The sequence below is a fragment of the Talpa occidentalis genome, unplaced genomic scaffold (genome assembly GCF_014898055.3).
Source record: "Talpa occidentalis isolate TD23 unplaced genomic scaffold, MPIMG_talOcc4v2.1 talOcc4.9, whole genome shotgun sequence".
In the NCBI taxonomy this organism is placed as follows: domain Eukaryota; kingdom Metazoa; phylum Chordata; class Mammalia; order Eulipotyphla; family Talpidae; genus Talpa; species Talpa occidentalis.
In genome coordinates this window covers 11,266,672-11,278,921 of record NW_023605305.1, presented here as the reverse complement: position 1 = coordinate 11,278,921, position 12,250 = coordinate 11,266,672, and the positions used below count along the sequence as shown (strand labels likewise).

General features: G+C 38.0%; 1 protein-coding gene across 10 annotated transcripts in view; it reads left to right on the top strand.

The window, feature by feature from the left end:
- Positions 1–12,250, top strand: part of EIF4G3 (eukaryotic translation initiation factor 4 gamma 3) — a 233,278-nt gene that overhangs the window by 206,332 nt on the left and 14,696 nt on the right. For all 10 annotated transcript variants that reach the window (XM_037501173.2, XM_054690849.1, XM_054690847.1 and 7 more), the window contains 4 exons: positions 1,498–1,670; positions 4,696–4,821; positions 6,037–6,118; positions 9,014–9,112. In XM_037501173.2, coding sequence (XP_037357070.2) covers positions 1,498–1,670; positions 4,696–4,821; positions 6,037–6,118; positions 9,014–9,112 — 480 coding nt within the window. The remainder of the gene's footprint in view (positions 1–1,497; positions 1,671–4,695; positions 4,822–6,036; positions 6,119–9,013; positions 9,113–12,250) is intronic.

The following is a 12,250-nucleotide window of genomic DNA, read 5'->3' as shown; positions in this document are numbered from 1 at the left end:
AGTCAAAGCTGAGAGACTATTAACATTCCCAAACTCAGTAGTAAGAGGCAGTCAGGATTTGTCTGATTCCACAGCCTGTATTTTTAGACTCTATGCTGTGTATTTAATGAGTACCTAAAATGAACCAACCACATTTTAGGGAACACCGCCTAAGTATAATGTAATATTTGTGATGAGCAACATAGTCTCCTTTAATGGGTCTTTTATGGAGCTTATGTTCTAGTGGGAGATACAGATAAGGCTGACCCTAACGATAGGTAATAAATAAGCATTAATTACCCCAATAGAGTTATCTCAGTTTGCACATTAAAGGACTTTGATTCAGGACATGGAATTTGTATTTCATAATATTCCATTGTCAAGTTTTTTTTTTTTTAAAGATTTATTTATTTATGCAACAAGAGCTGGGGTATAGGCCGGAGATGCAGGGGGTGAGAGGATTCACCAGAGACAGAGTGGGGAACAGTACAGGCAGATTGACCAAAGTACACTGCTGAGGGAAGTAGCGGACGAGACAGGAGAGGTCTGCTGTGCCATGTGGGTTGCTCCCTGGCTGGCCGGGGATCGAACTCATGCAGCAGAGTCTGTGGATTGCTTCATAGTGCAGTGCTTAACCTCTTGCACCACCAGGGTGGCCCCTATCAAGTTTTTTTAATAATCTTAAGATAGGCAAACATTGTGTAGAAAATACTATTTCTTTTTAAAAGATTTTATTTATATAAGAACTGGGGTACAGGTCAGAGGCGTGGGAGGGTGAGAGAATTCAACAAAGAGCGGGGAGCAGAACAGGCAGACGGACCGAAGACATTGCTGAGGGGAGCAGCCCAGTGGGCGAGGCGGGAGAGATCTGCCACGCCATGTGGGTTTCTCCCTGGCCGGCCGGTAATCGAACTCGAGCTTCAGAGGCTGCGGACAGCTTCACAGTGCGATGCTCAACCCACAGTGCCACCAGGGAGGCCCTAGAAAATACTTATAAAGATATACTATTCTTGGGCCTCCCTGGTGGCGCAGCGGTTGAGCGCTGGGTTGCGAAGCTGCCCGCAGCCTCTGCAGCGCCAGTTCAATCCCCGGCTGCTCCCCGGCCACCGGAGGAGGGTCCCACATGGCGCGCAGACCTCTCCTGCCGCCCGCTGCTCCCCTCAGCAGTATACTGCGGTCCTTCTGCCTGCTCTGCTCCCCGCTCTGGCTCTGGTGAATTCTCTCACCCTCCTGCGCTTCTGACTGTACCCAGTGCTTGTATAAATAAATAAAAAAATAAATAAATCTTTAAAAAAAAAAAAAGATATACTATTCTTTTGTTTTAAATATGACTACTACTGTCTCTATCAGCCTGCATTGTACTGAGCTATATTATATTTAAAAAATATATATATGAAAACTGTCTTGTTCATGCTGCTTTCTACTGACTTTTGTCGTAAGTGAAAGATTTTACACTTATTTTAACACATGAGTAATGCTATCCAGGTTGAGTTAAACTTTTACTTGCTTTTTGAACAGGAAGCCATGCAATGTGTGGAAGAGTTGAATGCCCAAGGCCTGTTACATGTGTTTGTGAGAATGGGAGTGGATTCTACCCTGGAAAGGAGCCAAATCACCAGGGACCACATGGGCCAATTACTACATCAACTGGTGCAGTCAGAAAAACTCAGCAAACAGGACATTTTCAAAGGGTCAGTATCCTCCTCAAGAGTGATATTTAGTTACAAGACTTGTAAGTACTATTTAATTTTAAAAATACAAATCTTTTTATTAAAGTATTTAGCTTTTTCCATAGATTAAAATTGTGTCCACTGTAATATGTTGTCGTATAATATGTTGGCTCATTTAATGGCATTATAGATTATGCTGGGGAATAAAGGTTATCTTCTCGTTTTCTATGTCATACTGTTGGACCTATATTATGATTTAAGTTAGACAGTAGGGTCCCCATCACTGCAGGGAAGCTCTGAGACCCTCGCTAGCCTAACTACTTGTAAAACCCTGAATGTTGTTCAAAGAGAAAGTTGGTTTTTTTATTGTTTGGGGTTGTTTTTGGGTTTTTTGTTTGTTTTGGTGATAAAATGCTGGACAATTGATTTAAAGCTAAAAGCTTATTCTTTTCAATAAACCTTTGTGGTTTTGACTAGAAAGTGCTTGTCTGTCCTAATTTGCTTTGTAGAAGGATATGTAACTCTAAGTTATTAATGAGACAGGCTCTTCCAGGTCAGTTTCATTATAACTCCTGTTGATGGCTGGTTTGATGACATCCAGCTGTTACTGGTGTGTCCTCATTTGATCCAGGTCTGATATCTTTTGGTATCAGATGAATTGAATATGGTAAAAAAAAAAAAAAAAAAATTTGTTTTAGCTGCCATGTTGTGAATATTAGTATTTTCTTTCTTTTTTAAAGATTTATTTATTTATTTATACAAGCACTGGGTATAGTCAGAAGCGTGGGAGGGTGAGAGAATTCACCAGAGCAGGAAACAGAACAGGCAGACCGACGAAATACACTGCTGAGGGGAGCAGCGGGCGCGGCAGGAGAGGTCTTCGCGCCATGTGAGACCCTCACCGGTGGCCAGGGATCAAACCAGTGCTGCAGAGGCTGCTGGCAGCTTCACAGCCCAGCGCAAGGCCCTGAATATTAGTATTTTCATCACATGTTACTGAGCTAGAAATGTGCATTTAATGCAAACACATTCAATCATCTGTTGCATAACAAGTAGATGTCAAGTAGTTAACAAGCTTTGAGGTCAGATAATTGGCATTAAGAATTCACAAAACCCAGAGCTTTAAAATGTGGTTGAGGGCCTCCCTGGTGGCACGAGGTGTTAAGCACTGCACTATGAAGCAATCTGCAGCCTCTGCAACATGAGTTCGATCCCCAGCTGGCCAGGGAGGAACCCACATGGTGCAGCAGACCTCTCCTATCTCGCCCACTGCTCCCCTCAGCAGTGTATTTTACTCAGTCTGCCTGTTCTGTCTCTGGTGAACCCTTTCACCAGGCATCTCTGGCCCATACCCCAACTCTTGTATACATAAATAGATAAATCTTTTCTAAAAATAAATAAATACAATGTGGTTGAGATGCAAACTGTTTTGCTATGGCACCTTCAGAAAGATGGCCCTGCCTAGTAGTGGTACCACTTTTGAAGTGAAAAAATTTAATGACATGTAGACCTCTGAAGTTGGTAAAAGAGTAGCATGCTCTGACTAGAAACTGGGACTTCAGTGAAAAAAGCACGCATTTGATAATCTGCAGAGATCTAAAAGGATATGAAGATAAATACCACTTGCCTTTATTTTAACCCCTTCATTCATTCCTTCCTTCCCTTAGATTATGTATATTGTAATTATGTGAATCTTTTCAATAGCTAAATTCACTTTTATTCTTATATGCTGTCTATCAGGATAATTAATTAACAAAGTCTTGAGGGCCTCCATGGTGGCCTAGGGGTTAAGTCTCAGCACTATCACTGCTAAGGCCTAAGTACAGGAGTTAACACGTGTTGGCCAGGGAGTTAACACATGTGGTGCAGCAGACCTCTCCTGTCTTGCCCACTGCTCCCCACAGCAGGGTATTTCAGTAAATCCTCCTGTTCTGCTCCCCACTCTGTCTCTGGCAAATCCTCTCACCCACCCCCCCCCCCCATACTTCTGGCCTACCCAGTTCTTACATGCCAAAAAAAAAAAAAAGTTTAAAAAAATGTAAAAAACCTCACAAAGTCTTGATAGATGTTTTTGTGCTTATAAGTGAATAGCTATGATTTTCAGGCTAAATTAGACTGTGTGCTGATATTTCATATTTGACTTTCCTATTCAAATCCCATTTATTTTAATTCACCTTGAGAAATATTTCATAGCATGAAAAGCCTAAAACCATTAGCTTTTCTTTTAGAGGTGCAAAAATGTATAATATGCCAAGATGAAGATACTAGTAATATTGTCAGAATTTTTAATTTCCATCCAGTTTTTTCTCCCATTGTAAGCTCCTCAAGGACAAAGATTTTTATCTTCTTTTCATATCTGGTCTCTATTAAAGTTTTTAGTGAATACTTCTGACTGATTCAGGATATAATACTCAACTGTGGTAAACTCTTTATAGCATTGGATTAAATTGAATAGATAGCTGTGCCCCTCTTCCCCAAACTTCCTATCATTAAAGTCTTTCAAATGCCACCTTTATGCATTTGTGTTGGAATAGCCTGGTACCATAGATCATGTTCTTTATAATATTAAGCCCTCTCTGGGGCCTCCCCAGTGCGAAGCTGTCCACGGCCTCTGCACTGCCGGTTCGATCCCCCGCCGGCCAGGGAGAAACCCACATGGTGGGACAGACCTCTCCTGCTTTGCCCACTGCTCCCCTTGGCAGTGTCTTCACTCCGTCTGCCTATTCTGCTCCCCACTTTGTCTCTGGTGAATTCTCTCACCCTCCCGTGCTTCTGACCTGTACCCCATTTCTTGTATAAATAAATAAATCTTTAAAAAAAAAAAGCCCTCTCTGCAAGTGTGCTTTTGTTTGAGCTATTATCTCTTTCTTCCTATGCTAAATATTAGCTGAGAGCAGGGATTTGCTTACAGTAACTTTAAGCCTAGAGCAGTATCTAACATAGCAAGTGCTTAATAGGTATTTGTTAACTGACTGGTTGTTGGTTTCTTAATTTAATCTTACTTTTGAATGGCCTTTGCATGTGAATTTTTTCCTGTTCTTTTCAGTTTTTCAGATATATTGGAATTGGCAGATGACATGGCCATTGATATTCCCCATATTTGGTTGTACCTTGCTGAACTTGTGACCCCCATGTTAAAAGAAGGTGGAATCTCCATGAGAGAACTTATCATGTAAGTTGTAATTATCATGTCAAGTTAAACTGAGGCAAAATACACAGACTGACCCTCTGGCATTGTGCTGTTCTGTTAGTGCCTTTGGGTACTCACAGATGTGGCCTGAGACTCTTTAATACTTTCAATTTCAATATTGCAATGTCACATTATACTAGATCTGTGCTGGAGAAGTGTTAGGAATATTATTACCCTCGTGGTTCACTGGGGTTAGTGATGATCATGGCTGTGCTCCAGAATCACTTAGGTGATTGCTCATGGAAACCATGTTAATCTGACTTTTATGACTGTTCTTGCTCAAAAGCTATGGTAATTTTTATTTCCACATAATAGCTTTTCAGACTGCCACCTACAAAGCACATGCTTAGATTGTGATTGAGATATATATATATATATATATATATATATATATAGAGAGAGAGAGAGAGAGAGAGAGAGAGAGAGAGAGAGAGAGAGAGAGAGAGAGACAATTCTAGATTTGGACAGGAGTGGAAAATTGTTGCTACATTGCATAGAACAGTGTTTCAAACATTAATGTTTTCTAAAAGCTGATCATAGGATCAAATTCAGAAAAACTGCTATATCCCTTTTCTTTGAGATTCACAGAGTATATTACAACACATTAAAGATTATGAGAACCCTAAACTAAGCAAAAGCCAATAAAAACTTTTAGCTTTGTTAAATTCAGCATTGCCTCCCTTAATTGACTATAGAATCCTCTTTTGAGAATGATTATTGATAACTTATGGAATAGTTTAGGAAATACTATTAGGATTTTAGGAAATAGCTAGGATTTTCAGACTTTGAGGAAGTTGATCCTGTTCATTTCATCCATGTTTTAAAGAAGAATTTTCCCTGTGTTAAGAACACATCATAACTAAGTCTCACAAGTCCCTGTTACCTAAGGTGCTTCTCTCCTTTCAGCTTGAAGTGGAGTTTATAGAAACATAACAAATTATTAAGTGCGCTTCGCATTGCTTCTAACCCTGAAGCAGTTTAAAGAAAAATAGAAAAACCAGGAGTTATAAAGTACCTTTGCAACCTCTCTACGAAGCATAAAGTGAACCTGAAGTCTCTGAACTACTGCTGCCAAGTGTGCCCTGGAGCCCTGACTTGTCTAGTGTTGTTTATGTTGCACAGTATCTGTTCTTCTGGCACACATTGTTTGCCTGATTTTCTAGAACAGTGCCTAATCATTTCTCCTATCTTTTACAGAGAATTTAGCAAACCTTTACTTCCTGTTGGAAGAGCTGGGGTCTTTCTTTCTGAAATACTGCACCTTCTATGCAAACAAATGGTGAGTGTGAAACTGAGAGTCAGACTCAATAGCATAATAAGGACATTTATTTTGATCTTGGGTTATTTCTGAATAGCTTAAGTATCACTATGTAACTTTTCTTATTTGAAAAAAAGAAGAGCGAGAAAAAGCAAAGAAAAAAAAGTGAGGTTTTTGTTTTCAAACTCATTTCTTCCAGAGATGTTTTGAGATTATTCTTTCCAAGTTTCTGGATCATGGGTTGGTAATCTGATTAGAAATAGGCTGTAAAAACAATTCTTCAGGATTGTGACTTTCTGTCTGAAGGTTTAGTTTATTTTAATTTAATAAATATACTGCTCAATTCTTTGCAAAGCTCTAGGCTAGAATCTCAACCTGCAAAGACACCTAAATCTTCAAAGAATTTATAGACGAGAAAGGAAGACAAATTTAAACCAAGCTTTTTTTTTTTTTATTGTATTTTGTTTTTTTATTTAGGTAGCTTTGGTTTATAGCACTGTATGTGATTCAGAGTTATAAAGTCATATCTCCTCAGATGTATGTTACCACAACACACCCACTACCAGGGCACCCGTAATCTTCCCTCATAGTCCATTGGGCCCTCTCCCCCTTCTGCTCCCTATTCCCTACCCTCCCGCTCTAGTAGCCTCAATTCTGCAGGCAGATTTCTAGGATTTGTTTGCTTTGATCATAGCTAAGTGGTATTCTATTTTGTGTATATACCGCATCTTCTTTAGCTACTCATCTTTGTTGGACACTTAGGTTGTTTCTATAACTTGGCTACTGTAAATAGTGCTGCAGTGAACATAGTATATACATCCCTTTGAATCCGTGTTTTTGGATTCTTTGAGTAGATAACTGGGATTAGAATTGCTGGATAATTTAAAATATTTTGAGAAACCACCATACTGTTTTCCGTAGAGACTGGACCAGTTTACATTCCCACCAACAATGTACAAGGATTTCTTTTTCTTCACACCCCCGCCAATACTTGTTTCTTGTCTTTTTTGATATGGGCCGTTTTTATGGTTGTGAGGTGATATCTCATGGTTTTGATTTGTATTTTCCTGGCAAGTGAGGATGAATGTTTTTTTCGTGTGCCTTTTTCCTGAACGTCTTCTTTAGAGAAGTATTTATTAACTCTTCTGCCCATTTGGATTATTTGTTTTCTTTTTATTTATTGAGTTGTATGAGTTCTTTGTCGATCTTGGCTATAGCCCCATGTCAGATGTATGATGCGCTAATATCTTCTCCCATTTGGTAGGATGTGTCTTCATTTTATTTATTTATTTATTTTTAATTTATTTTTATTTATTGATTTTTTAAAAAGATTTATTTATTTTTATACAAGAGCTGGGGTACAGGCCAGAGGCACGGGAGGGTGAGAAGATTCACCAGAGACAGAGAGGGGAGCAGAATGGGCAGACGGATGGAAATACACTGCTGAGGAGAGCAGCAGGCAAGACAGGAGAGGTCTGCTGCACCATGTGGGAATCTCCCTGGCTGGCCGGGAATCAAATTCGAGCCGCAGAGGCTACAGACAGCTTCACAGTGCTGCACTCAACCCACTGCGCCACTGGGGAGGCCCTGTGTTTTCATTTTAATGATCGTTTCCTTCTCTGTGTAGAACCATTTTAGTTTGATGCAGTCTCATTTGTTATTTTTTGCTTTTAAAGCCAATAGTTTCAAAAGAAGTAACAATACTGTATTTGAGGTGTAAGAGTTTTGGAAAAGTACATCATAAAAGAGATATAACACCTGGGGTGAGGGGTATTAAAGCAAAATAGACTCACAAATGAGTGTTCTGAAAGTGATTTCTGACTTAATCAAACCAGAGCCAAAAATACTGAGATGATGGATTTCATTGTTTTATAGGCATTGATTTTTTTAAAAAAAAAGATCCAGTGTTTCATTTCTTCCTGTGAATCTATAGAAGTCCTTCTGTGTCACACTTGGGTAATAGTTATTCACAAATAGGTATATTAAAAAGTCTGATCACTAGTTCTAGTTATAAGCTATTTCTTATTAATATTCTTTGTTTGATGGTGCTCATTGTTTTTATTGAATTCTTATTTGTAGATAAATTCCCTTTTCCTTTTACCTACTTGACTTTAGTCCTTATTTTAAACTCAAATTTTTGTTTACTTTTATTACCAGAAAGAAAAAATAAATTCTTCACCTAACAAAAACCAAGTTGTCTTAGCGTCTAAACTCTAGATTTAGCCTGAGTTTCAACTCATTTGGCTCAAGTTACTCTATGAAATAATTAGTATGTGTTCCTTAGGTGACAGCTGTAGTCTCAAAGCGTGACATTTTCCTTTATCACTGTGACTTTTTACAGGCAGTGGACTTCTGTTTCTTCATCAGTTTTCTAGCTGACGGCAGCCCTTCTCTTGTTTATTGGACTCAGCCATGTGCTTCTTGCCCTTGAAATGCTTCTCACTCCTGGTTTGGAGCAACAGTTTCCATAGTCCTTGTCATGTTAGGCCGTATAAATGTGATCTTCTATGAAGAGGGATTCCAGCGCAGCTTGTTGAATGATGTTCATAGCAGATGCATGCAGGATCACTGTATGGGATCCTGGGGAAAGAGACAATATTGAATTTATAAACTGCATGCATTGAACCCTTTTTAGGTGACTACGGTGTAAATTCTAAGCACCAAACTTGCTATTCATCAGTCATTTGGTAAAATAAACAATTAAACCTTAAACATCTGTACTTTAATTGTTACATTTTATATGTATGTAGACTTCCCAGTTTGAAAGTTATGAGTACTGAGAAATTAATTTCATATCAACAAGGAAAAGTTTTGATTTTTCGATCTTTACGGTTCTGCACTTTTGACTTCAAAGCAAGCCTTTTTCCCCTCTTGTTTCAATATATAAGTAAATGGTTTGGATTTATCTCTTTTTAGAGCCATAAGAAAGTGGGAGTCTTATGGAGGGAGGCACACCTCAGCTGGAAGGACTTTTTACCAGAAGGAGAAGATGTACATAATTTTCTCTTGGAGCAGGTGAGTAGGAAAAAAGGCATTAGCCCTCCCTTTTAATAGTAGTTGGTCCATTATATAGAAAAAAGGAAGGGAGTTTCATTAATAGTTAGTCATTAAAATTAGACCAAAATAGGAATCCTGGTCAAGTTGTCAGTTTAAGTCCTTGCTTTACAGCCACTCTACTATGCACTCATCAGATGATTAAAAACAAAAGAAAAATTTTAAAGACTTAGCCACACTTAGAAAACAAGCTTCCTATCTCACTGAGCCTGAAGTGATATTGATAAATAAAGCAGGGGCAATAGGGCTAAAGATGCAGTTCTTTGGTGCTCTGGTTCTGAAGGCAGGTGAGGCAGCCAAAAGTTATTTCTGTGGAATAATGGGGACTAGTGTGCTGCTTGCAAAGTATAAGATTGGAGACAGGCTTACTGCATGAGACCAGTGGGAAGTTTATAGACAAATTAGTACAAGGAAATGGACACAACATTACAACCAGAATGTTAGCTAAGCTGCCTACTGACTTGGGAACATTTGCAAATCTTACATAGAAAAATAGTAAAATAATTAGAATATCATTTTAAATTAAATATATTATACGTAGTAAAGATGTATTAGGTTATTATGGATTTCGGCTGCTTTTTTGATTGTAGTCTAGATACACTGAGGAGCACTCTTGCTGCAGTAAGAACCTACATAAAGCATAATATCTCTTACATTGCTGAACTCATAGAAAGTGGAAGAAATTTCTAAGCACCAGAAAGAACAGAGATGAAACCTGAACTCTGAACATAAGCATATATGAAGGCCATAAGTACTGCCAGAGATCTTAGAAGAAGTTGAGTTGGGGCCCCCCCCCTCCCCCCTGCAATACTACCTTATCTCCCAGGAGAAACAATCCAAAATGCTCTTTGGAGAAAACATTTTCACCTTAAGTTCCCTTATTTTCTACAAATTAACATTATGTAAATATGTAAGTTAGCACTTAGAATTTATTTAACATATAATGCAACAAGTAACCAAAGGGGAAAGTAAACACAATATATTGGTAGGTTTAGACCCAGAGACTTAAGATAATGGAATTTCCACTTAAAATATAAAATAACACTGTGAAACAAAGGGAATCATGAAAAGAGTTGAGATAGTGGAATTATCACTTAAGCTATAAAGTGGCACTATGTAAAAAAGAGGAAATTACAAAAAGCAAACAAGAAGAGTCTAGTCATTATGATTAGGCAGATTTGGGAAAAAGAAGAAGAAACAAAATAGAATTTTAAGAGGTGTTAAGAGATTTAGAAGATAGAATGAGAAAGTTAAACTTATGTTAGTTGGTATCCCAGAAGGGAAAATAGAATGAATGAAGAAGAGACAATATCTGAAGAAACTTCTGAGACTTTTCCAGAAGTAATAAAGTACATGTATCTAAATAGAAAAAACATGAATACTTATACAGTAATTACATTTTGGTGAATTGCATAACCTCAAACACAGAAATCTAAGTATCTAAAAGAAGATGCACATTACCTTCAAAGGAGAAATAGACTGCAGTAGCAGCAGGGAAGCCAGAAGTCAGTGAAATGGTCTCAGTTATTCATAAGTCAAAGGAAAAATCGTAAAGGATAGAAAGTTAAAAACAGATTGTAAAAAGTATTTTACACTGCTAAAACATGAAAATACAATGTCTAAAAATTTATGGGGTGCAACTAAATTGTGGGATTTTAGTTCCCACAACTAAAATTTGTGGGAACTTAGAGCAGCGTTTTTAGCACTGAATGCCTATATTTAGTAGAAAATTAAGGTCACAAGATTGTGACTGACCCTCAACCTTACAAAATTAGGAAAAGAGGAACAAATAGAAGTCAGATAGAAAAAAGGAAATAAGTAAATATCAGAAACAGAAACACAATAGAGAAAAGTCAGTTAAGTCAAGAGCTGGTTCTGTGAGAAAATGTAATTGATAAACCGCTAACCAGCTTAATCAGGAAGAAAGTGAAAAAGAAAAGGCACAAATTACCAGTAAAAAGAATGAGGGAGATGGCATTGGGTAGATTCTACACATTAGTGGATAATAGAATTTTATGAATAATCTTTATTGCCAATAAGTAAGTACAACATAGTTGAACATATTTCTTGAAAGATACAAACTACTAGAGATGACTCAATTAGAATAGATAAACTGAATATCTATTGAAGAAATTGAAGTAGTTAAAAACATTTCCACCAAAAAAAAAAAAAGTTCCCACAAAGAAAACTCTAGGCCCCAATAATTTCACTGGTGAATTCTAAGGTAGAAACAATAGCAATTCTGCAAAGAATTCTACACTAAGTGTTCCAGAAAGTTGAAGAGGAGAGATTACTTCCCACTTCATTCTTTGAGGTCAACATCACTATAACAAAATTAAGCAAACACATTTCAAGAACAGAAAACAATAGACCAGTATTCCTAATAAACGTTGAGGGAATTTTCTTAGCAAAACTGTTGCTAATGAAACAATTTATATAAAGGCTAATACATTGTAACCAAGTAAGATTTATGCAGGAATGTGATGTTGGTTTAACATTCAGAAATCTGTATGTAAATGTAGGCAAAATGAGTTAGAAGCTCCAGAATTAATCCCTCCATGAAACATTTGAGCTGGCAAGATCTCTTAGAGTCAACAATTTTAGAATTGTGGAGGCTGGTCAGTAGTCAAACATATGTAGCACCAACACTAGGGAAGTGTTCGATGAATAAAAAGTGTGGTACATTTCAGTGAATTTTTTTTTTTTTTTTTTGGCATTTTGCATAGAAGCTCCCAGCCTCCAGCTGTGGCAGACAGCTTTCCTGTACAGCTTTTTGGTGCCAGGTTGAGCAGTAAAGACCTTGTCCTCCAAAGATCGGTGTTGTGTCTTTTTATTTGCCTAGCAGTTCAATGAGGGTCCAGTGCAGGATCTGGCCATTTCTTCAGCTTCTCAGGCTGAAACATCTTCCTAGATGTCTGTCAAAGAATTTAAAGAAACAGAACACATTTGTGTCTTTCCTACCCATCCTCTCCTCTCATTTCCCTCCCTTGCCTTCCCCTTCTCTTTTTTTCATTGGATCCAGGCATTCACTGGAATCTCTGAAAGGTCACTGGCTGACTGCAGAGATAATGGATCAAAGACTACGATACCACATATGCG